General features: G+C 38.9%; 1 protein-coding gene across 5 annotated transcripts in view; it reads right to left on the bottom strand.

The window, feature by feature from the left end:
- Positions 1 to 27,093, bottom strand: part of TBL1X (transducin beta like 1 X-linked) — a 199,859-nt gene that overhangs the window by 4,455 nt on the left and 168,311 nt on the right. For all 5 annotated transcript variants that reach the window (XM_027785671.2, XM_005229452.4, XM_013298777.3 and 2 more), the window contains 10 exons: positions 24,114 to 24,246; positions 15,464 to 15,605; positions 12,626 to 12,689; positions 12,425 to 12,522; positions 10,842 to 10,902; positions 6,484 to 6,605; positions 4,952 to 5,026; positions 3,131 to 3,258; positions 1,900 to 2,065; positions 1,006 to 1,107 (listed from right to left, as the gene is read on the bottom strand). In XM_027785671.2, the coding sequence (XP_027641472.2) occupies positions 1,006 to 1,107; positions 1,900 to 2,065; positions 3,131 to 3,258; positions 4,952 to 5,026; positions 6,484 to 6,605; positions 10,842 to 10,902; positions 12,425 to 12,522; positions 12,626 to 12,689; positions 15,464 to 15,605; positions 24,114 to 24,246 (1,091 nt within the window). The remainder of the gene's footprint in view (positions 1 to 1,005; positions 1,108 to 1,899; positions 2,066 to 3,130; positions 3,259 to 4,951; positions 5,027 to 6,483; positions 6,606 to 10,841; positions 10,903 to 12,424; positions 12,523 to 12,625; positions 12,690 to 15,463; positions 15,606 to 24,113; positions 24,247 to 27,093) is intronic.

The raw sequence follows: 27,093 nt of genomic DNA, 5'->3' as shown, positions 1-27,093 counted from the left end.
CCCATACACAGGCTGATCAGCCAGCTCTGTGTTATACTCCCCGGCTTCAAATCAGCCTGTAAGGGAACAAACTGACACAGGAGAAAACCGAAGTAAACCCCATACATTTAACATTTAGCTGGCCTTTCACTGCATTACAAATGGAGGTTTTGGTGGCTCTATTTAGTTGTCCAAATACAGTGTCCACTTCCATTTCTGAAATATATCCAAAATAGATGCAGGCCTGGCAGGCCTGGCACAGAACCTAGAGTGGACATGTGTCCATTTGGAGCAGCTGTTGGAAGGCAGGCATGGCACAATCTCAGATGGCACAACTAAGCTCAAGCAACTGAATCATGTCATAGGTGTACCCTTTGTTAAAAAAAAGAAAAAAGTTGAAAAATACTGCTCTGAAGTAGGTATGCCAACCAGACACGTAGAAGAATTATTTTAAAAAGCTGTAGAGTGTGTTATAACATATGTGCATCCTTCATAAGATGATGATACAACTGAAATTTTTAAAAAGTAACATTAACAGCAAAAATAGTAATCAATTATCAGTATTTCTACAGCAATATTTCTCCTTTACTATGCAATGAAATGTTGGGCATCATGCTGAAAAATCCCTTCTTTAGGGGTTATTCAACGCTAAACTTCTGTGGGATAAAACTCAGAAATCCTCACAACTGTTTATTAGAAAGTTGACCGCTGTGAGCTGACCTTTCTTAAAAATTGACGGATGAGAAATAATGACAGAAATAACACTACTGTTGTTCTTGTCAAGTGAGTTTTTAAAAATCATTCCCATCTTCGGCAATATTCACCTATTCTACAAGCATTCTTCATTTCCAATAGGAACAACTTTCAAATCAGGAGCATTTTTAATATACTGTGCAGAGCTACTTGTGTCTTCAGCTGCCTATATCTTCAGCTTTGTCCACAGGAGGTGACAGGCATGTATAAATTTGTTGACACCCTCCAGAAAGTAATCTCCACCTAACATTTACAATGTGTAAAGTTCCTTACCGATCCATCTGATGCGCTTGCTCCCACTTTGTCTCCTCTAGCATTCCAGCAGACTTCAAAAATGCCCCCGGTGCCTCGGTAGCTATGTACTAGAGTTCCACTCTACAAAGCAAAACAGCATGCAAATATTTGATTCAGAAGTTCCCTTTGTTTTTCTCTGTCGCATGGCACTACATTAAAAAGAAGAGACTGGTGGCAAGGGAGAGCTATTCACATCACCCAGCTACGGTCATCTCCATAAGGTGCTGAAGCTAGAAAACTGGTCTTTAATAACGCAGAGGAACAGGCTCCTCCAGAAAGCAATTTACAGTAGGAGTCTCAGACATCTGTTTTTCTCAACTCTGTAACAATAAAGGAAGGCCTGGTGCGTTGGGCTGAGGTGGTCTTCTCTAAAGTTTGTTGTTAATTCAGGCTGTGAGGCATCAGTAATCAGAACTATATCCATGCAACTATGATGTCCCACTTCTCTCCAGAATATGTCCAGTCTCCAGCCTGCACACTGTTTGAATCTGCCATCACCTCACCACAAAGTATAAGCCAGGTGCATCAGACTCGTAACTGAACTCAGCTCGTTACTAAGCAAGTGTCCCTTATTGCTCTGAATCAATCCGCACCCTTGCTTCACAAAGCCGGCAGCACAACGTAACGTACCTATTTTCATGTACGCTAGGTGTTTTAGCATACAAAGAAGCCTGAGAAGAAATGTTCTGGACAGTCTCCTCACTCCACCTGAGTGACTCAACTGTTATGCTGGGATTTGTATCAGCCAACGCAATCAGGTTCACCTTGGCTGGCAGGTCATATGCTACAAAGGTACATATATTTTCCATTTATGCTTTTTCTATTAACGTGCCATCTAAAGCAGACGTGCAATTAGATGAAGCAAAACGGTACCTGAGTATTCCATATATGGACACATTTGTCAAAGGACCCACTGGCTAGATATTTCCCATCAGGACTAAAAGCTACACTGTAGACAGGCTCTTGATGTTTTGTTAATGTATGGATGCAGACTCCTCGGTCAACGTCCCACAGCCGAACAGTGGAATCAAACGAAGCACTGCAAGAATTCAAACATAAGCATGTATTTTAATTTCATTAATCAATTTGTAGTTTGATACTGTAAACTTCTTACAAGAATACCGCAGGTTTTTTTCCTTGGCTAAGCACGAAATGTTTCAAACAGAAAGGCTAATATGCCCTACAGCCTTCAAGTTTTTTATGACAAGAACTGTATCTACAGAAACGAATTCTTGTATGAGGACTCTGAGTTTATCTAGGTGTGCTGTATATAGGATCAGATCACTAACCTTGTGAAGGCCAAGCTCCCCTCTTTTGAGATTCTACCTGCTATTATTCAGAAAGGTCAAATACATATTGTCAGTAATAGAATAAAGGGTTCCAGAGAGATTTTATTCCAAATGGATTTGCATTATTTAATGAAATAGCATTCTGTAATTCCCCAGAACTGTGGTTCTTTTCACTTTGTTTCAGAGCTGTTTTTCACTACACTCCATCTAAATCCCAAACACTGGGCTTAAGAGAATGGCAAAGGAAATAACTGGTATTAAAAATAATATTAAAAGAGCAACTCTGAGACAGTGAAGTTCCTCCCTGTTCACTCCCAGATTAAGGAGCAATACAAATACAACAGCTTTGATACAACTCTTCCCCAAACTGGACATGCCATGAACTGATTTGATAATCCCATAGTACTATCGTTAGCTGGCACTGATATACCAATATAAAAACACATTACAAGTAAACAGATTGTCCAAAATTGTCAGTATCTGCCCAGGTGAGTTGCACAGCCTCGGTCAGAACACATTCCAACTGACTGAATGCGCTGCTATCTACCTCATTAAGTACTTTCGTAACAACCAGATGCTAGATGTGAAGGTGCAAAGCCAGATTTAACACATGACTCAATCTTCCTTCTTTTTCTTCTTCCTTTTACAAACAGGATTCCTTTCCCTTTACATCCACCCCCCTGATTTATGAACACAGGTACTTTTTACTGGAATTGTCTGCAGGAAGACTGACAGCAATGTGACAGTAGAGTTACATGTCAGAAAGACGATTCTTCTTCTTGGTAGGCAACAGAAGGAGGTATTTTTTTTTTTACCTTGCTAACATGATGTTGGAGTTTGGGTTGCTGGTGCCAGGTCCTGTAGGACTCCATTTGATAGTGTAAATCTCTTTGCTGTGAGCCTGAAGATCATGTACACAGGTATCTTGCTTCATACTCCAAATCTAAGTCAGAGTAATTATGAAGGGGAAAAATGGCAATTTTACTAATCTCTTCTCAGCTGCATTATTTCAGTTCTGTATTATCCTTACCATTTGTTTATGATCGCGACACACAGACATACACGTAAGCATGATTTATTAATGCAGCAGTTTGGCTGACATGCTGGAATAACCTCGTTAGGGGAAAGAGCTACACATTTAATAGTATTTATTCAATACGTAAGAACAACTAAATAGTTGCTGTCCTGCTCATAGCCTGTAACTGTATTTTCATACAGAAGCTTAAGTCACTACTTAGAGAACTTCAACTTGAAGATTGTCACACGTTGCAAGAGCAGTCACTTTAAAGAATGAGAAGAGAGCTTCAACAACTGCTTAGAACCTAGTAATTTTTTCATACACCAGTAAAATTTTCATTTTCTTCTTGAAATCCATTTGTTTTCCTCATGTTTTTAACAGAACAGATAATGGAAGATGATCAGCTATTTATGCAGTGTTACACGGCCAAGTACTCCAGCGTGAGAGAAACATTACGCTCAACAGAGATGACAGGTAATCTAGTACATCTTTCCTTCAGCTAACTGAGAAAATAAGATTAAGCTAATTCACAGCAGGGAAAATAACTCCAATTTAGTCAGTCAGTTTCAGAGAGATACCAAAAACGTAGTAATGATTTAACTCACTTGTTGTAAGCCTGCACTATGAGGTAAGCTATGTGTTCTTATGCTGGATTTTCACCAGCATACCTGAGCCTGCTTTTGGAAATGTTATACAAACCTTAGCCACGTTCTATGGCTAACAGGCAACACGTTCCAGGAAGCTGTAGGAAAATATCAAGAACTCCAAAAGACAAGAGAAGACAACATCAGAGAAGACTGATTTCCAAAGGAAAAGGAAGAAGAAGAAGAACTGCCTGAAGAGGATTTGCAATCTCTATCACTGAAGGTTTTTAAAACCAGAAGAGACCAGGGACAGCAAAACATTAGCTCCTGTGCCAAATTCCGTGGTCAGAAATTTGAACTGGTACCAACAACACTTAGCCACAGTGGTTTTTAAAACACAGCATGCAATTTGGCATGAAAAAATGTGCTGCCACTGGGTCAGGATGTTTAAGCAGAGCAATAACGGTTACTACAGTGCTGCTTTATGGCAGCATAACAGACAAGGTGCTTTCTTTCAGTCTCTTCCAGACCTATTTTCTGTAAATTTCCAGTTCTGTATGTAGTCCACAGTAATATATCTAGAATCCAGAGCAATGAAAACCGCAGTGGGTACATGGCAAAGACAGAGTAGAAGTGAGCAGAAGTCAGGCTACCTAAGAAGAAGAAACATTCGTAATGCTGACATTCACTCAGCTCTCATCTACAAGTTCTGCTGCCCTCTCAGTTTCCGTTCTTATACACAGGCTGTGTGCTAGAAGCGTCTCTTGCTTCACTTGTGTCAATTAGCAGTAGAAAGACTGATGAGCCTTAATTAACACAACTATACTATCAGGAAACTGTGTTACTGGTACAATTTTATCCACAAAACCAAATCTTTCCTGGGATGTCTGCTTTGCTCAAGGAAGCAGCATACATCAGCAGTCCAGCAGGAGGGCTTTTCTGTTACAACATACAGCTAGCTATTCCTACACAGACAGAGCCCTCATTACTTTTTGCCTTTACTTTTTGAACGGCAGGAATGGAAATTATATTACCTTTAATGTCATATCATCGGAGCAAGATGCTAGTAGCATGCCAGATGGGTCCCATTTGATTGCATTAACCTCGTTCTGAAACGAAGAGTGATTTTATTAAATATTCCAGTTACTTGCATTGTACAGGGCACGCAGCAGAGGGCACTCACGGTTTACGCACGCAACAAGTTCAACCACAAATTACAGCTCGGGCTGCTTTATGGGTGAACAAAAGCAGTGCCGCTTCTGTAACGCGCTATTTAAGTGTCATTTAGGAATGGTAACCATTTTGTGTTTGTGAACAATACACACAATCAGTCTTCTGACACACGTTCTGGCACAAGGTCTCTCACACCCTGTCTTCATTTGCTAGGATTTCAATAAATCCTCAAAGCAGACAGATTGATGATACAGCATTAAGTTCTTTTTACAAGTATTTCTTTGGTTAATATTCTGTAGATCTCAGAGGTACACATTTTCAACAGAAAACACTGATGGAGTGTAAAGTTTTGTGGAGTTTATAATTAATTCTTAATATTGCTGCTCTACAACAATGCTGGTCTCCCTAAAAAGAAGTGTATTGTGTAAATGAAATCCAGGATGGAATATTGAATGCCTTACAATGCTTTCTCTATCAATCTTTCTAGCACTTTGTAATTCACTAAGCCTGGTGTATCCCCTTGGTAATCACTAAATTTTCTGTGCTTTTGTGAGGGTCATACATAGGGGGGAAAAAAGCATCTCATAAAAAGGGAAAGAATGCTTTTTTAAAACATAAAATTGGCTCAGTCTCAGTGAAAATAATCCTGGAAAATATTTAGATTTTGCTTTATCCATTTTACATGGTTCAATCATAATTAAAAGCAACTGTACAGATATTTGAAGTAAAAATTTGGATCATGTGCAAAATGGTACATTTCATATAATCATAAAAAGCACCAGTCTGTTGCTAGGAGTGTACAACCTGTCATGAAATATCAGTTTAACCACAGACTAGATAAAGGTCTCCAAATGCACAATTTTTCTCAGTGGGGAAGACAGCAAGTTCTGGAAGTTAATATCTAAATTAAGGTCAGTATATGATAGCAATTTTCTCATGAATGAGATCTAGAAAAACTAGCCTTTGATGGCCGTTAAATACCACCAGGAAAAGAGGGGGGAAATATATCTTAAACAGATCTTATTAGATTAAATTGGTTCTAAAACTGAACAATGGCTGGAGGTAAATGGTTCTCTCCTTATTCATAGTTCTCATTTGCTAAAGGAAATTAAGCCGGGGAAACCAAAATCTTATTAAAGTGCCCTTAGCCTGCAGCTGATGCTACATATAAATAGACTCATTGTTTAAACTGCAGGTTTGGCCTCCTATGGTGATTTAGAACAGTTTTTCCCTTCTCACAGGCAGTGAATCACTCCCAAGGAATACAGTTTTAGGGAAGCTGTGGGATGTAACACATTCGGTGCTAGAATACACCCTGCAAACACATCATCTGCCATCATCATAACATGCTTCTGTGACTTCATCATTAAAATTTCAGACTTTTTAAACTTACCGTGTGTCCTTGGAAAGTTTTAACGGGACGATCACAGCTAAGTCTGCATACATGAATGCACATGTCAGTGCTGCAGGAGGCAAAAGTAGTGTTGTTCTGCCAGTCTACATCCAGAGCAGGAGCTGTGAAGTACGAACAATGGAAGGAACGTCAGGGAACACAGCAAAGAAACAGCTATCCCAAATCATTTTCCTCCTGTCACCTATCTGGATCAAACTGACTAAAAGCTAGTTCTTGGTCAGTCACTTACGACCAGTTATAGGGATGACAGGGACTGTCTGAAGGGCACAAATTATTTTTTTTGTCTTGCAGTGGATGATGTGGATGCTTTGCATGGCACCTTTTCTGAGAATCTTTTGGATTAAGTTACGTAAGAGGGGGCAAAACAATCGACCTCCACCCTCCCCTCTCCCAGCCTTGGGTCTCTTGGGTCACCTCTACCATTCATTCCTTTGTAAGCCAGTTCAGCGAAGAACCTGGAAGAAAACTAACCCAGAAAAAATGTGGATAATTTCAGCTGGATTAGAAAAACTGTTCCTGTGAATGCCAGACTCGGCAACAACGCGGGAGGGAGAAGCAGCAGGTGGCCGCCTTCATTTGCACTAGCTTTATACAACCACCGATACAAACCTATCGGTCTTGTGTGGACACGTGGATTAATAACACCTACATTGTTTAATTTGGTTGGGCATTGATTTAGGATGGGAACATTGATCAAGCCGATTTGAAATGACAGGAAGAGTTTCTGTAGAGGGTTTAGCATTAAGTAGGACTGAATTAATGAAACTTTGTACACAGATAGCACATGAACGCCTAACTAGTGCCTGTGTGCAACACACACACTTCGCAGAAAGTGTGGACCCCCCTCCCAAAAAACCACCCCACAAAACTTTACAGCATCTCACTGCAGACTAAAAGCATGCACAAGAACAGGAGGAAACTCCTGACATACAGCTTCCTTGTGTTTCTAGGACTGTGCTTGGATTTTTGCTCAGGAAAGAGTTTAGCTGCCCTCCAGAGGATGACATAAGACTTGCTAAAACGCAGAAATCTTAATTCTCTGCATACTCTTGTGAGAAGCAAGCGCGTCACAAGACAACTAGCATATAGGAAGCAAAGTTGAATCTCTCTCTGGCAACAGTACAATGCAAGTTTACCATTAAAATGAAACCAAGAAATGCCTTATTCAAATACATTCAGAAAAATACTTTTGTAACACAGAGGTGAAAAGATGTCTGTTCTGGCTAGTCTATTATATTTAACTATGGTTTTTTTCTGTTAAAATTTGTACGAACTGTAAAATGAGATTGATCCACGTCACCTTCCGAAGCAGCAGGTAGCTCACTAAATGAGAATGGAGGGCTGAAATTGTTTCATATACAAGTATTTAGTAAAATATTAATGAAAAAACTTGCTAATTCTGTGCGACAGGTAAGGAATTTCTACATTGCAGAAATATAAAGGCAATTTGTGTGAGGAGGGCAGGCTGCTTCAGAGTTTTCCGATGAACATGAATGGGGATCAGGAAACAGTAAAGGATTTTGTTCCTTTAACTCTCTGTTTGTCTTTTTACGCTGCAAGCTTTGTAACACTGTTTCAGAGCAAACAAAAATCTGTCTTCATTAACAGCAATATGCCTTCCGGACTAATATCTAGTATGATATGTATGAGCTGAAAAGTAATTTTCTGAGAGCTATTGGCACCTAAAATGATGGATTTGCATTGCAGCATAATTTGAATCAGTGTTGCTAATTAATACTGATTCATTTACTGGTGTATTTAATCATATGTTTACTGGGTAAGTAACTACATAAAATGGTTTGGAAAAAACAACCAAACATGCTTTTTTGATGCAAGTAATCAAATTGCCAAAGTGTCTTGAAAACTACAGGATACTTGCCAATTGCATAAAACCAGTTAGAATGTCATCTAATAAAAGCAGCAACAAATCATTAAGAAATGCAGCCAAAAAAGATCCCAACAATAGAAGTGTTACAATACTTATCAGTTAATTTAAGCTTTTCCTGAACAAATTTAGGTGTAATTCAGAACTGGAAGCTCAGAAGAGGATGGAGTTAAGTGACTGCAGTAAGTGATTCAGAGCATTAGAAGTCTAAAACTGGGTCATACAAGTATCTTATGGTATCACTTAATTCATTCCTGCATGCACAGACATCAGTCCACATTTATCAGTAGATGTGAAAATTGGATTATTTCACTCCATTTTAAAGAAATATTCTTTACGGACATGTATTTTGATCAAATGCCTTATGATGACTCATAGTTTAAAAAAGAATAATGAAAACCTAGAAGCTACTTTTCCACATACTTACATATTTTGACCATAAACCCTTAAAAGTTACATGAAAACATTAATGACATAGATGCCTTCAAGACCTAGATAAAGGAAACTTCCTTATGTATTTTAAGATGACGGTTTTTACCATATGGGTGTAAACTAAACAAGCTGTTGTAAAGCAGCTGAGAGTAAAAAATTTATGTTATTCCTAAGCCAACTATCTTCAGACTTCAAAGAAGTATGCAAAGAAGTATACCGCACAAGTATGTGTTAAAGGAACTGTACTCTGCCTAGACTAGACTTTTAATTGTTAAAATGCCACCTTTAATCCTTGTGTAGACAAGGTTTTCAGATTCCAGATATGGAAAGGAATTTGCTGTTAGTTTGTTCTGGTGAGTAAGTGATGTAAAGAGGACAAGGCGAGGTGTTTGTGGCTTTAGACTTACATGAGGACAAAGACTCCAGCTGATTTTAAGGGGCTTTTTGCAGGACATACACTTTTTGCCTATCAACAATTTCCTTAATAACAAACTGCTTTACCTTCCTATGAAAACATATTTGAAATAATAATAAAAAATATAAAATCAGGCTCTCTACATCTCCACTTCACTTGTGTCTTATGGTCCAAAGACAAACTGTATGCGTAATAAGGATTTAAAAAACCCCATGTATTATTGCAAATGGACATCAGCATATTGCATCGGAAGGTATAATTAAGTCTTCAACTTGCTAGAAGGGGAACGGAGTGATATGTCCTTGATGCGCACCACTGCTAAGACAGCTACACGTCAGTGAAGGCGATTCATGAAGGGGCAACCAAGTTCTGAATCTTCAGCATCTTAGACCAATAGTTAGGGATCAGAAGGCTTAAGAGTGTCATGAACTACATCACTATACGGTGCAAAGTTTGCTTTTATGGAACAGTTATGACAGATAAATAAATGCCACAGTGAGAAAATCTGTCGGCAGACACGATTCCTCCAAACTGACAGTTGCATTAGTGAGAACATGAGTGACAAAAATGCAGAGTATGGATCTGCTGCGCGCACGCATATACTTCTTGTGTTCTGTTGAATAACCAGTTCAATTACCACTGCTTGTTAGTAACATCTGTGAAAATATGAAAATGAGAACAACTAGAAACTGAGTTGAAAAGCATGTGCAAATTAATGCTTTATTAGTATTAAGCACCTTGCGAAAGCATGGTGTATTAAAAAATGGATTAGTTACAGCAAATACACAGGAAGATGAACACTTCTATCCTCAGAATCTGGCATGTTTGGGTGGTTTTAAACTCTGACTATGCCCCTTAAAAATTCTTCACTACGACAACTTATCCAGTTTGGATCATGAATTCAGTCATCATCTCACAAGTCTAGCCTCAGGGGAATTTAAGATTACGTCAGTGATTGCCCGTTACTCAAGATTACTCAGTAACTGTGACATCTCCTGTCTTTTTGAAGCAGACCAGATCTACAAACGACCACCCCAAGTAAGGTTTTGGTGCAACGAGGTTTTGAAACTCAAGGTTGGCAACTGACTTCTGATAATTAGAGAAAGCAAATATTGAAGAACTTCAAGTCAAAATTAAAAGCTAAGAAATTCCTGAGGAGCTTCATGCTTGCAGCAGAGAATGCTAGCTGCATGACAGACCCACCTGCTTCTGTCTCTGAAATGAAAAGTCAGTTTCATTGCAACAGGAGCAGAAAGAGCGGAAGTGATCCCAGACACCCATCACTGAAAAGTCTCTTCATAAATCACCACTTGCTACTATTCAAGCACATAGATAATGACAGAATCATTCAGCTAGGTAGACATGGCTGTTGTACAAATCCTTTCCTAGAATCAGTTTGACTTGCAAAGCTGAATCTCACAGAATCCTATCTTTCTGAAAAAAGAATAAACCCACAAGCCATGACACTCAGAATAGTTAAAGGACAAAAAAGTTGGTTCAAACTTCTCTCTGGCAGATGGGGTAGGTTTTTACAAAAGGATAAATTATACTGACAAAATTAAAAACTGCATTTCATTACAATAACAAGAGTTATGCAGAAATTACCTGAATGGAAAGGAAACTGCTGTTTAGCTTCTCCTGTGTGAGCATCCCAAATTATTGTTGTCTGCATCCGGAAGAAGGGGGGAAAAAATGATTAGTGACTGTTCAGCTTCGAGAAAACAGAGAGCACCCTCACTGAGGAGCAATTCTAAAAGACAGACTGATAAAATCATTGACTGCAGAGAGCCGTGTGCGCTGAACAGCTGAAAAAACAGAAATTGCTTCAAATATTACAGAATAATGATCTAAGTGTATATAAAGGGTATCATGCCTACAGAGGAAGTAATATAACTACTAAGAATATGCACATTCTCTCCGAATAATGCTAGAAGATAGCACTAAACAGGTTCAGTATTTTGTTACAGCTGTTACAGTTATCTTCTTCAAAGAGACTTTTTCCCCTTTTCAGAGATGCAAGTGGAACTCTTTCAAAACTATGGGATGCTACATTTCTCACAATTAAACTACCAAGTGCAATCTTTATCTAGCAGCAGAGTACGTATCCCTTCTTGCCAGTTCTGTGGTGGGACAGAATAAAGTGTAATTTGCTTATTACAGGTTTAATCCATACTCATAGTGTATGTAAGCAACTCCCCTGTAGAGCTAAATACCACCTTCTGAGTGAATTGTCAATTTATTGGGAGTGGATGATTCCACAAAATAAACTAAGGATGCCTCACCTTGCCAACAATGGATCACCTGAAGAATCACTGCTGTTATTGGGAACCAGAACAATGGAATTACCACTGGGAGACATGTGTAGCTGAATATAAGGCAGTATTAAAAGGAATAAAACTAAGTTTCCATTTTCACAAGTATGTGAAAATATAGGGATTCATCTAGCCTACAAACCAGCTGTACGACCCTGGGCTAGTTTCCCTAGACTCCCTCTGTCAGTTGCTGGAGAGAAGCACTGTCGGTGCCTCTCATTGTGACACAGGCCATGCAACCCATCACTTGGAAGTCCCAATCTAATTTTTAGACATTGAAAGTTAGCCAAGATGAATGCTGTGTACTTTCCAGTTTCAGTTTTAATGGATCTGTGCACATCATCATCAGTCATCTGTTCATTTTAATCTCTAATGCGCATTCAGCTGTAAATACGTTTTGCTTGATTTTGAGTTCTGAACTACCATTTTTTTTGCATATTTGCATAGGAAGTGATACTTATTTTATTCAAATAAGTGTTTCAATAGTTAGATGAGCTAAAAGATGGAGTATCTTTAAGATCACTTCCTTCCCGGAAATAGTTAGTTGATAAAACTACAAATGTAAGTACTGGAAGCAGTTCTTTACTTAACTGAGACACATTTAAGACACAGTTTTACACAGGGGGTAAAATGGAGCTGTTTTTTTAAAGTAAAATCTTTTACATAAAAATAGTACACACTTATGCAGCCTCAAATATGTAATCAACATGCACTAAAACATATTAAAGTAAACTCAACTCCAACCTAAATGATTCTACAATTCTGCGATTCTCCAGGATGCCTGGAGAAGAAGAAAATAATCTTAGAGAATTCAGCAGCACAAGCTCACTGAGTCAGCACATTTATATGTTAGAATAACATATTTTTAAAACTCACTTTATCAACACCAGCACTTAAAATATAATTCCCCTTTTTGTTCCATTTCAGGGCAAATATTGGACCTTTATGTTGACCTAAGGTGCTTGCAAGGTTACCTGGAATAAAGAAAAGGTTACTATTACAATTTGTTTACAAACCAATCAAATTACAGTTCACCACTGTTTGATGCTCAAGAACAGTAACTGTTGTTTGACTTACCATCTTCTGTCCATATTCTTGCAAAACCATCATACGAGCCTGTAGCCAATAGTGTTCCATCACTCTGTTGGGATATATAAATGGCAAAGGTTGATACTAGAGGAAATCTGTTTCAACCAACCCTTTTTTTTTTCTCTTTCTTTTTTAAGGTTTGTGCATTGTGATTTATGGGAAATATGAGTTCACAGATTTAAACTAGAGGTTATTATTGCAGACAGCAAAGAAGAAATAAAACCCTCTAACATACGTGAAATACTGGGCTATACCATCAGATAAGAGTAATTTAACGAAAGGATTAGAAAAAGAAAACAAGATATAACATATATGGGATTCTTCCAGATAATGAACAGATACTACTTTTTAGACATAAAGAGCCTATAAAATGTCAATAGATCATCTAAAACCTGACTAAACCCCAGTTCAGTGAAATTCAGGCACCTGTACTTGAAAGAAGGACCTAAACACCTAAGCCACCTACATTCGTAGTTACCACCTAGAGTGCTATCTACCACCAAGAAGTTGCTTCCTACTTGTCTGAACACAGACTCCAACACATGCTCAGAGGCATGGCACCATCACGGAGAGCCTGAGAAAAGTTGGATTCATGGGTCCCAATTAGCAGGAAAAAAGCCCAGGAACTGTAATCAGCAAATTACAGGTATTCTGCTGGAGGGAGCCCTTCACTGAAGGGTATCTCCTGTGCAGCCACCAATGCTAGAGTTATTGGGCCAGAATGAAAATAATTAAGAAGGAACTTGACTCTGCAGTCTGGTGAGACAGGTGCTTTTGCAGCTGGGTGTTTAAACATTTCAGCACATGGATTAGGCAGTGAAATTTAACCCATTTATCTCCAGACATCAAGAAGTTAGGAGTTAGTTTAAGAGCATAACTAGTCTCCCTCTACAACTAACAGCATCGCCCACCTCTGGAGTGTAAGCCATGATTCTCTTGTTTCTGCTGACTTAGAGGGAGTCTAGAAGACTAGTTCAGATAGTTAAATCTAACAGAGATGAATCCTACCCTTGGTACCAAAGGACATGATCTGAATATGGCCTCTAGAAATAACCTTTCTCATTTAACAAAAATCACACAAACCAGAGAAAAATTGATTTAATATCACCAGTGTGAAAATTTCACAGCGAAGTATGATTAATATTGTAGTTCTAAACAAACAATAAAGGTGGATGGCATTTCTAGCATCATGAATAGAAAATAAGGAAAAAACCATAAAATAATCCTTTAAAACTTATACCCACTCCAACCCTCCCAAAACAGTGAGTCAGAACAGCTGTAGATATAACTCAAATATATAATGATATAAGGGGAAAAATATCAAAACCTAAGCCAATTTCACTGTGATATATACTTACCTGGACAAATGATGTGAACAAAGGTGGTAAGAGGGAAAAGAGAAAAGGGAAGGAAAACTCGGGGACTAGATGTACAGTTTATCCAAGTCTGTTGGTGGCAATTCACATTCTTTTAAAAACTCAAGGTAAGTTGGAAACACTTCAAGTGTTTAATTTAGGAACATTTCCTTACATTAAGTACTAGCACAAAGCAAGTGAAGTATCCATGGTCAATGAAGTCTGGAAAGGTAAGGAAATACTAAAGGATGCCCTATATGTTTTAGATAACTTTTCTCATTAACAGTTCTGCACCTTGGCATGTTTTCCTCTTTCAATTACTCTTTTCCTCCTCTTCAGTTCAGTTTTTCCCAACTATTTTTCTTCACTGTGATTTCCACAGGAAATAAGTAACATTCCCGAGTTTCATCTTTATTTGCTTTGTTATCCTATCTCTGTTTTCTGTATTCACAACCTTCTTTCATTGTGGCAAATATAAAATAGGTAGGGGAAGCTGATTCGTGCAGTGGCCTTATCTTTTCCTTTTGTGAAGCACCTACCTCACCTGAAGGACAGTAATATTGTAGCAAGGATTAACCGAATGTTGGTCTCCGGCCAGCAACCAAGGCTGTATGTAATTGCTAAGAATCCTTTCTGGTACTTAATTTTTAATCTGTTTTTCTACGAAAACAAGATTTGTATGATCACTCTGTCTGTACTAGTATCCTCAAAACAGACAGTGTATGCAAGTGATCTCAAAATTAATGAAGGTTCCTGCAAGGTCTTTTAAGGTCTTTTTACAGTGCTGGGTGGCAGAAAGGAGACATGAAGCCACCTTAAAGCTGCCCAAAGACACTGGCCGAGATGGGATTCTTAACCATACCTGTCCTCTGGGCTCACTTCAGGCTTCTGTGTGCAGGACTATACTTATCTAACAAAGTTTTACAGGATGAAAGTAAAAAAGGGTTCAGGCAAGAGTTTCACTGAGAAGGTGGTTAGGTAAAGACAGAATGGCCACACATGCTCCTACCAAGATAAAGACAATAATGTCAACACATTTTGCTAGGCACAGCATAATTAAAATGAGAGAGGGTCTTGACAGTTCAACTTCAGAAAAAGCTTCGCTGGTGCTTCTATCTCTTTACATGCCAAAATAAAGTAACTATGAGATGCAAATATATTATTAATCAGGCTTCACTACTACATAGTTTGCTTGTTTAATCTTCATTCTTAAAAGTTATTTTTATCCATGCTCCTAAAATAGAGATATAAATACACCATTATTAAGCTTGAAGATGGCAACAGTCCTGGAAAAATTATAGCATACAGGGGAAAGTTCAGCTTATTATGAGTATTTGAAACAAGAGGTCAGTAGGTTAGGACAGAGCTTCTGGTCACCTCAGATATAAAAGACATGGAGCAGCAGCTGCAATTGCCTCTGAATTAAATTTAGACAGTAAAAAGCCATGTGCAGCCTTAGAAGTTAGCTTACATTCCAGTCCAATGAAGTCACATCCTTATTGCTGGGGACATCATGTCCTCCTTCTCTTATGCAGTGCCTCAAAACTAGTTGAGTGGAACCGCTGTTGCTGTTTTCATTGAGATTCCATATTCTGGCTGTTGAGTCTCCGGATCTATAAAAGCAATTGGGCAGAGATGAAAATCCATCTTAGTGTCAGGCCAGCAAACAATGTAAAAACCTCTATTTCTGTTTTCATTGAGAGAACATCACAACCTTTAAAAAGTAATTTTTCTTTCCAACCCTTCCTGCACTCCATATAATTTTTTAAAACAGCTAGCATGTATTTAAAATATACTTATTATCTGAATCCACATGGTCATTTGCTTTATTCAGAAAAGTTTTACCTAAAATACATTTACCTGCTCTCTCTCTGTTTTGCATGTCATACCTGAAGTTGGTATCACCATAACTGAGATAGTCTGGGGGAACTCAACATTACAAACATAACACTGGAAATCCCAACAAAGACAGAAACACAATGGCTGTGCCCACATACCTCCCATAAAAAGTGTGCACAGTCCCATTAGCTGCAGGACGGGCAGCATCACTGCCGGTCACCCTGGCAGCAGCTTTGGGGCAGGGGACTGCTGGCAGTGTGACAAAGGTGCTGCATGCCAGCTCCCTGGTCTTGCCTGGCTTCCTCTGACAGCTACTGCAGGAGTAGGAGGTGAACTTAAGGCTGCCTTTGGTTTGGCCATGGCCCTTTCATAAGGTACTTCCATCCGGGACAGACCAGAACGTAGTCTCTGACAGGAGTTGTTTGCAGGGCAGCCTCTCAGCATTAAATTAGGCTGCTAAACCCAAAGATTAGGAAAGTAGAAAGGTAATATAAATTAATTTTTAAAATTCATCTTATTTCCATTTTTTAAATTCATGGCTACAGGGTCCTTTGCTGTCTGTAGCTTGGCTGCTTAGCTCATGTTGTCTGAAAAAGTGGCAAAATAATTATTGACATAATATAGCAAGACTGAGCCAGCATCAGGATTTTAATCTATTTTGTAGACCAAGTATTTTCTAGGGAGATGTTTTTACTGCAGGCTGAAACCTTGATTTTGTCTACAAAAAGCTGTGAGAAGGAAATGAAGAGTTTATCACAATCTGCTTGTAAATACTGTGTTAATCTTCACTTTGCATACATCTTTCTTCCAATGAAAAATGTCTGATGTCAGAAACCGCAACAGGTTGGAAGAATCTATGTTTTCTAGTTTATTAGAGTATGCCTCTCACTCCCCCTCACCCCCTTTTTTAAACAATCAATAACAAGAACAACAAAACCAATCAAAGGCCCTGGATTTCTTTTTTTGTTCAGAGGGTAATTTTTATTTACATGTAGTAAATAGAATCTTGGAGCAGAATTAAGATCTCTCTTATATTCCAAGAATTCATACAGTCTAGATGAAATTTTATGGTTGATATAAGCTGATGCATTAGCTTTTTCTTTTTTTGAAGATAATTACTAAAACTTCCATTCCTATACACTAACAAGGAGAAGAAGTCTTTCTTTGAAGACTAAACCCCTGACATCCATTTTTGCTTTGATAAACCATGCTTTACTAAAAAGGAAATCCATCACAGGAGAATATTAATTTTTTTCTGGTCTACTAGTGAAACATTATTTATATGAAAAGTACTAGGTAAATTTTAAACACATGACATGTCTTTAGAGTGCAAATATTGACCAACCAAGCATCGAACTTCAATTGGTATTTGTGTATTACTTTGCCAATAATTCAGCCAAATTTTCATGAACAACAGTTCAACTGTAAAAGCAAAAACCTCTCTGCCTGTATCAGTGGCTCTGCGCTATGCTGGATCGTGGCATACCTGGGGAATGTGCCCCCGTCTCGTCTGAACACTTCAGGCCACGCTGTGATGGGATGGCTGGGCAGGGCTTTGCCAGCCTAACCACTAGCTACTGCTGTACGGCCATTCTTTAATTTTTGGCACACATCTTCCATGATAGTGATTAAAAAATAATTTGAACCAGGGTAATTTTTGCCACCATACAGAGCTGTGACTGTAATATAACTCCTGATTTCTTCAAAGGTCTGGAAAACTGAACAACAATTTTGCACATGTTGGCTAGAAAATTAATGAAGTTAATCATGAGGCACAGAAGTTAAGGAACATTTTTAGTTGTGATCATTTACAATAATGGGAACATAAGTCTTTCATAGGCTTGGGTTATTGGTTAACATGCTAAGTAGGAAATTCCTTCAGCGCTGGCTTCTCTGCTGTATGAGACTCTGGGCCAGTCCTGCCCTCATTGTAATAATCCAGTTTGTTATTGGACCCTGTGAATAAAGTACTCAGTCACTTGGCTATCAAACACAATATCCTATTTGCTAGTTCTAAAAGGGTTATGTTTTGTTTTTCAACAGTTTTATTTAGCCAGTTTTCTGGCAATGCTTGGGCAATCTTATTTTCCAGTATTTTAATTTTGTTTTTCCATTTTCTTCTTCCTAAGGCTACACAAGCTATTATGTGTCCCTGCAGAGAGGCTTTATAAGCCTACCAGTGTGTGGCAGGGGTATTTGTGTGTCTTCCCTTTTGTTGCTGGGGGAAAAAAAAAAAAAAAAAAGAGTATTCTCTGCTCTGGAAAGTATTCTGATTTCTGCTGAATGATTCAGTGAACCCTGCCTCATTAGAGGACCACAGTTCAAGCACAATTCAGAAAGATATTTAATCTCCTTAGCCCACAGAAGCATTTCTATCTGCATGATAAAGCAGCCATTCCAACATGCAAGTCATGAACACTTGAGTAATAGGTATACTGTTCTGCACGACGGTAGAGCACTGCCAGATTTTAGGAAGGCTAGTTCTAAAAGAATTTTATTGCATGCTCTCCAGCCCTGGTATCATCATGAATCAAGCTGGACAAATGTTTGCAGAATTTTGTTTGTGACATATAAAATCTCCATTCCTTAACTGCCAGCAGAGGTTAACACAGCTGCAGTTGGGTAAAGAAATTTGGAAGATGGCTGGTGAACCTTGGTATTTCTGATCTTCACCTGCAAGTCTTATAAACACTGTTATTTTGGTAAGCAATATTGTTAACGTGTATTTAATAAATCTGGCTCAAACAGGCTAGACCTTTTGTTATTTTATTTCAAAATATATTTATTAAAAGCATAAAGGGAAGGAAACTCCTCCTCGTAATTCACACCCCTTACTTTTCCTTAATAAAGCAGGTCTCTTAAAGTAAGTGCTTATGCTTCCAAAGGCAGTCAGTAGAGGGAAGTGCCTCGGAGGGCTCCAGGAGAGCTCTGTTCCACTGATTCTACAGCACTGCTCCCTGCAACAGGTTATTCAAGTAGACCTCACCTAACAGCTGACTGCTTTGCATTAACAGATTTGATGCAATGAGGAAACCGGCCCCAGTAAAGTCACCTGCTAATGAATAGGCACGTAGAGTTAGCAGAATTAACGCTTGGCACTGACTAGGGTGGTGGTGTGTGAAATAACCCCCCCCCCTCAGCCCGGTAATTCAAAAGGTTTATTCAAAAAGGTAATTCACAGGGGATCCTAAACCACTGATAAGAGGAATACAGTAACTCAAAGTATTACACAAGACCCAGAGATGATGGCAGATGGCCTAGAAACATCCTTTCTTGCATCTGAGAGACACAGCTGTAACTGCAAGATCTTGGACAACTGCTTTTCTGGCTAATGATTTTGCTGACTAGGGACAGTGAAGGTGCATGGAGCATCCTGCAAGAGACAAAGTTCCCCTGTGTGAAAGAGGCTGGTTTAGATCAGCAAAGAAACCTACTGCTGGGTTTTGGGAATGAGGCCAGGTCCCTCTGCTTCATGGTGATGAGAATTACTTGAAGGGCATGGCTGGATGTAACAGAACAGAGCACGCTCCTGGAAGGAGCAGCTGAACATGCTGACAGAAATATCCTAAATTCAACTGTAAAAGCTTTCGCAGTCGAAGGCTCTAGCAGCCTGGACATTCACAGTCCATCCACTTCCATACTGGGAAATTCAAGCATGTTCAGGAATACTCTGGGTCTCCAGACCATGATGACCTATACTAGCAAACTGATACGTATTCCCTGGCCAGATTTTGACCTGTTTTAATTAGTACCCTTGCTCAGGGCCGCGACATTCTCTCTGAATAACTCCTGGGCATGGCTTGGTGGTTACAACGTCCAGAGATGGTTCCTAATGTGCAGTTTGTTTGGCAGCCAGGACAGTTTGCTAGCACAGACACCGTCCGTTCTGTGCCAGCTGGCCTCAGTGCCTAGGAATATTCCCAGGCATGGTTAGTTTACTAATGTGCACGTAGCTGTAATGGGTTTCTGCACTACGCAGAGACCATGATTATCTGTAACATTTTACATGTGCCATAAAATTAAAAGAGATATTGAAAATTATCTCACGGAAGAAATCAGTCTTTGAAGAGGAGGACAATTGGTTTTTAAGAGCAAAATGGGAATTATGGCTGGGAATGGCCAAATCCCAAGATTTAGCCAAGCAGCTACTTTTTTTTTTTTTTTTTTTTAACCTGTGCAAAACAGTATATCCAATTATTTATTCTGGAATATTGATTTCTTTCATACAGGGTAATTCATCCTCTTACAGGGCTGTAAGTCTGCACTTCACTGTACATTATGATGCTTCCATTCAAAACATCTAAGCATTCTTCTCATGGGCATCTAGTGACAGTCATGCCTTTGATAGCCTTCACTGGTATCTCTAGTATCCTCCATCCTCCACTTTAGGGCTTATGGGTGTGGTGGAGGAGAGGCAGCCGCAGAATATATTTTTTCTGGCTATTTGATCAGAGAAACTCCTGTCTGCACTGTTGGGGTTTTTTTGTGTGTTTGTTTGGGTTTTTTTCTTTTTTGTTGTTGTTTGTTTAAATAGCCCTTTGCAAAGTCCAGACAGCATATATCCCTGTGCTAGCTTTCACATCCTAAAAAACCATAGCAATTGAGAAGTTGTGACATAAAAATCAAAATCCCTTTCTATCAGTGGAATACTCACTAAATCTGGAAACCGATGCTCTAGTTGGGTAATTCATTCTACAAATAAAACGCCTTATGCAACTTGCTTCAGATTAGGCTGTGAACCTCCATTATTCTTTTAGTGCTTTGAAGATTACATCAGGTTGCTGTCTAAACTGCTAATTGTTAGAAAAAATTGTTGCTTGTATAGTGTAACAAGGCTCGAAGAAACTACTTTGCCACAAACTGAGATTTCATTGTGCTAGGCACTTTATAAAAAGAACAAATGTGTTATTTCTTTTATTTAATAGTTAGGTTTTACATGTGTTTTTTAAGACAACAGATGGGTACAATCAGGCAGATGGGAAACCAGAAGAAAACTATGGACTGGGCAGCACAATATGGCTATTATAGATTCTAACAATTCGGTGTTTGCACATCAAACTGTGGTTTTCTTTTTTGAAGCACTACTTTGTAAAGGACAAAGAGAACTGCGGTATACTGTAGATCTCGGGAAATTTCTCCCCCTCATTTAATTGGTGGCGTAACACCGTTTACCTATAGATGATAGCTTGCACTATTATTATATCAGACATCTCAAATGCTTCTTTATGCAGTGGCATAATCTGTCACTCAGCTCTCTTCCTTTGGTTTCATTTTCTTCTGTGCATTCTATACCATTTCAGTCATATAAGCTTCATGAGGCACTCACTGCTGCATTACCTGAGGGCTAACTTCATCACATACTTTGTTTCCTATGAGCAGGCTAAAATTTGATCAAGATGCACATGGATCTAAGGTTTTGCATTTTCATTGCATTGTGATTAGCCTGCATAAGACATAGCACCTGATGGCATTTTCGTTTCATGCATGTATTTATGTGCTTCCAAAATCACATAAAAAAGCTTATTAAGAAAGACCGATTACGCTGAATAGTAAAGCTTAATTGAAGGGATAGTGAGAGCGTACTCCTCTGCTTAAGACAGCTGACTAACGGTTCTGATTATCATCCTCCAGGTTTATCTGAAGCTGTGTAAGGTATCACTGTCCCAGGGATCCGTCTACCAGTGCTTAGCACCCTGCAGCAAAGTTGAAACACCCACTGGTTCCTCAGTCACTGCAGCACATACTCTGGTTTATTAAATGGTTCACTGTTTAAAGGATGCGCACTAGGGCTGTGAACCACAGATCCTAGGGAAGCAGTCCAGTACGGCAAGCATTGGCAGAGGCGTGAGTCCAACAGCGGGAAGTAGTTACCAATGCTAAAGCCAACGGATGAGGTCTGAGCACCTTAACTCCTCATGTAATGAGTGGAGAGATGTAGGTACCTGCAGAGGGACAGAGCACTTGAGCAGATGCCTAACTTCAGCTGCGCAGATATTCTCCAGAATAAAGCAGCACCTTCACTTCATCTCAGGCGCCGGCAGGTGTCCCTAAGGAATAATTCTGTATGGCATCCTTCCTCCCCACCGACTTTCCTTCAGATAATAATGTGGGTGTGCTAACGGATCACCTGCAGGTTGTTCTCCATAGAATTCAGATAAAATACCGTGATGGATAAGTTTACTATTAAAAAGTATATTGTTCAGGATGAGAGGGCTACAAGAGATCTATTGTATCAACAAATACAGTCCCTTAATTCCAATGATACTAAATATGCGAGCTATTGTTTTCGAGACAGCCCATGAAATTCTAATTTTGTCTCCACTATGGGAAAGCTCTTCCAGATTTTATGAAACCTTATCTAGATTTTAATCTTTAATAAGAAACAACATGAAAACAATTTAATGAGGTTAACTAAATTCTTCTTGTTTTTTTTATGTTTTCTTCACTACTAGGCCATGATTTAACATCTATGGGTAGTCAAAGCATTTAGGCATACACTGAAAAGTTAAGAGTTGTTGTACAGAGGCATGTTTGTTCACATGATTTGATGTTGATTTCCAAATCATTATGTAGGCAGTAACACTTCCTGCACCTCACAGATTCTTTGCCTTCTCCTGATTCACTTAATTTTCCTCGAAAATACCCTCTCAGACTTGGGACAGGACAATTGAGGACTATCATATGCTATAGCTCTTTCCACATTTGTCAATCCTAATTCTTATTTATTTATACATTAAACAGATTTCTTTTTAGGGCTCACTCCTTTAATGTAAGCTGGGAAGAGAACAATCTTTGAAATAACTGTTTTATACTTCCTGATTTTAACTGGAGACTACCCTTAATCATCAGGACTTTGTTGCTTTGTAATAACCATTTGCTAGGGATAAGTAATACTGCCAAGCAGTGTTGCCTGAGACCCAGAAAACTGAGTGGGAAGAGGAGTATGGTTTGCAGAAAATACAGTAAATGCATGGCATAGGAGCGTGGCTGCCATTACTGCTCTTGTCTGTATGATGGCATCACCCAGGGACCCTACCACACACCAGAAGACCCACTTAGCCTACGGAAAGAGCTGAAACCCGATTTTTTTTCATCCAAACATCCTACATACAGTTTTTTCAATTCTACCCCTTAGTGCTACAGGTGCTAAAAGTACTATCAGGCCTGGACATTCCAGAAATGAAGCATATTCAGCAGGATTCTCTTTTCGAAAAATCCAGTTTATGTCTGACAGTATTCTTTGGAAACATCTGTCTTCACTCTCTTAGAGATTATGTGCTGCTTATCCAACCTGGTATTTATTTCTGTTTATTCTTTCCCACTTGCACTCTAATTCCTTGTTTTCATGTATATAGGTCAACAAAGAGAAGATGACTATTCTGATGAACTTGCAGAAAGTTGGAAACAAAATATGGACTCTCCTCTTCCTTGTAAGAAATGTGCTCCGGTACTGCTAGGCGACTTTGAAACCCCATTTATCTCCTCTATCAGCCTTTCTCCATGCTCCCAGCTAGACTTCTTAAATTTAGCCTTCATTTTAAGGTTTAACTTTAAGCATGAACAAACAGAGACTCCAACAGCATCTGTATATAGCTGTTGGGGTATGTTTACATTAGTATTTTTGTTTGGATCAAAAGAGCTTTTTGTAAGTCAGTCTCCTGACTGTCCCACTTATTTGGTTGTCATTGCTTAGCAGTCCTGCAGAACACAAACTAGACTCCTTTCGAGTGACGCTAAACCCAAAATGCCCTGAAACCACTCCTTCATGTTCCGCTCATTGGACAAAATTAGGTCCAGCTTGAAGCCCCCTGTCCCATATAAACAGCAGTGATAGTTTTGCTCTACAGATCTACTCCTGTTTGTGCACCACACTAATGCAGACATAGCCAAACAGAGCTGTGGTTTAGTCTCTGTACTTTTAAAAGAAAACATGGATGCCAAAGACTTTCCGAGACTGCAATGTGAACCATTAACTAAGAGCAGTAGGAGTAAATTACATGAACTTCAAATACTCTTGAGAATTATTATCCATAGTTATTTTTAAAACCTTTAAAAAAATTATGTGTATTCAGGTCCACAGAGTACACATCTTAAAAGTGCAAATGCTTCACACTCTGCGTCACCTTATAATTACTTAACAGCTACATAGGAACAGCACTGCTGAAAAAAACAGTTGCAGGCTGAAGAAACAGTGAAGAGAATACTCATTCATCTTTAGTACACATCTTGCATCTCTTAAATATACTCTGTATTGTAGCAGCTGCTTTCAGTCATGGTCTTACCCAGATGCTAGCAGGTCACTGACAGGGTTCCAGGCACAGATGAACACCTCTGATTCGTGGCCCCGAAGGACTGTTGCTTTGTTAGGAGGAATTTCAACATCCCCGTCAATTTCCATTGGCTTTGAATGATTATCTGTAAGGAGATATACCAGAATAAACAGTTCACAGGATGCTGTTAGGTCTGCTTTAAAAACCCATGGCCTAAAGCTAACAGTAACATATTTGCTATAAATAATATTCTGTGTTGTGTCACTGACCACATTACTCTTGTTTTCATCCATACGATGATTCAAACTTATGGTATTTCTACAAAATGTAGTGCTCTCCAAACTATTTTGTATCAATGCACATAGCTCTTCTTCCAAAAAATAGTTAGCATTTATTTCAGTATAGGGTTTTTTTGAAGCTGGCTTCATTAAAAATTAGTTACAGTTTTATTAAAATAACAGATTGCCACATTTGAGAAAAACTTTATGCTGCTCTTTTAAAAAAGTAACAATACAGCAGATACATTTTCTTACGCAGTGTCATGCAAGTAATATGTGTGCTACTCACAGATGAAGAATATACTGAGTAAGGTCCTCCCTCCCTGGGGATGGCAGAGAAATGGTGAGTGATCACCTTCTCAGGGATATCATACATGCAAAGTTACCAACTGAGGCATATAATTAACCAGCATGCTGTAATTCTGCAATTTTTTTTAGACTGCAGCCCAAGTAACTTTGTTTTTATAAAGCTCTTTTATTTCCTTAAGGAAAAAAAGTGAATTTAAAATGATCAATTTCTCTTAGTGGCAGCAATTCATTCTAATTTGCATCATGAACAATGTTTTCACTCCAGATTTTCATTGCTTTCAGTATGAATCTTCCTCATTCAGCTCAAACTACACTTCCTGGCAGCAACGCAGAATTATTATCCTCTGCGAACAAGACACCAACCAAGGACAGGTAACACAGTGGAACAGCAGACAGCAGATGTTAAAGGCAGAAGCGTGGCCCATTTTGCAGAAAGCACATCCAAGAGCAGATAACTGGCAGGCTGGGGGAAAGCCAGCCTTGTGTTATCTAATCAATGCCTTGGCCAGCTGATCTGCTCTGATTGATCAAAATACAAGTCCTCCTTCTGGGTTAAGTCTTTCAGTTAGTCATTCTTTAATCACATATGGAGATCCATAGGTTCGCAAGTAGAATAATTATGCTCCTTTATTGCCACATGTTTATGGCATTTAAAATCAGCCATCTGTCCTCGTACTCGAGCTCTGCTGAGCTATTGCCCATCAACTGGCAAAACAGACTGTGACGTTGCACAACTGCCATCGGAAGGAACATCTCCAGATTTCTATCCTTACCCAGGCTTTCAAATACCCTGTTTTGTTCTGCCTGATTTATGCTGAGTCACACAAGTAGCACTTACTGCATATTTGGTTAGGTATCGTAGTAACTGTCTGTGCCATATCTATCCTACAGATGGAATGGAATGGAATTAATATGTAATTCAATGAGTTGCATAGCACTGAATATCAAAATTAGAAAACTACTAACAGTAGTTTCACAGCTCACATTTCTGATGCAAAACATCTATTATATTTTTAACTATGCTTCTTACCTATGGACTTGTTGCATAAAACTAAACATATTAGAAGCGACTATTTGTAAATTCTACACCTATGCCGAGTCCCTAAGTTACTCATTGTCCTTGATAATTCCCTATGTGTGTAACTACTAAAATGAATACTGTCAAGATATACTAGTACTTGAGATTTAGCCTCACACTAGTGGCTGGGAACTTTGGTATGATATTCTGAGCAATCAGGGCAATGATGAGCAAAGCATTATTAAGATGTGGGACTCCAGAAGACAGGAGTCTAGAAGTCACAATCCTCTACTTCTCAGCACAGCACAGAATCACCATCGTGAGAAAAACAGCAGCGTTTATTCATCTGTGTCCTGTTCACAGCGTGAGTTGGAAGCTGGGAGCTATATCATGATCTTTCAAGGCTTTTAATTTGAAAAATTTAAATGAGATGCTACTCTTACCGCATATCATCCTACTGTTACCTGCCTGGCTCTAAAGGCAGAGCTGCTTTTCACTCTTGAATAAAACCAAATGACAGCTTGGAAGCAGCATTACTCCAAGGTCCCAGAGTCATGAGTTGTTATCAGAGCAAGGCCACCTGATACTTAGAAGTATTTTTCGTTTGCACATGGCCAGATGGAGGAACCCAGATACACACTTTGAATATCATTAACTGCTGTGAAAAAAATCACAAATAAGTCATGCTGTGAAAAAGAAACCTTGATCGGCTGATACCAGCATTAGTACATGAAAGACTGAATGGCCTCTGGGAGCAATGAAATACCTGCAGGATTATTTTCTACTGTCTTCCAGTAATGATTTTGACACTATAGCTTTGGTGGTTCAGGAGAAAAGAGAGGGAAGGATGAGGAGTCTTTCAGAAATCGTCCACAAATGTTCACATTATATGTGTTTTCTTCCTATTTTCATCAGTAGTAAGAATATTCATATTCAGAGTGTTACTGTTAAGCACAAAACTTAAAATACTCCATTGAACAAACAGGACAGTTCATGCTTCTGCGATACTGCTTCAGGCTCTTCTCAGATTCAGACAGACACTAGCAATATAAATGGATATGATTATGATAACAACAAAAACCTGCAGAAACCCCTGAGCACAAGACGTACCCTCGTAAGAGTACTGGGTTCCTTACACAGCACGAGCTCTTGTGAGCCCTGGTCTCATCTGAAAATTTGGCTTTCCTACGGATGCAGCTACAATGTGTGCATGGGGAACAAGAATAAATAGGTAAGTAGGATGCAGTTAATGATCAAGAATAGGCTTCTCTTTTTTTTTTTTTTTTTAAGTATATTCAGAGCAGAACGCTCTCAGTTAAGACGTCATTCGCACAAAGAATGTCTCTGAAAGAAAGGGCAGTTCTATCAAGTGCAACAGACTCTCACA

This window comes from Falco peregrinus, chromosome 4, assembly GCF_023634155.1.
Source record: "Falco peregrinus isolate bFalPer1 chromosome 4, bFalPer1.pri, whole genome shotgun sequence".
NCBI classification, from domain to species: Eukaryota; Metazoa; Chordata; class Aves; order Falconiformes; family Falconidae; genus Falco; species Falco peregrinus.
The sequence above is the reverse complement of the archived record's forward strand: the minus strand, read 5'-3'. Positions and strand labels throughout refer to the sequence as shown.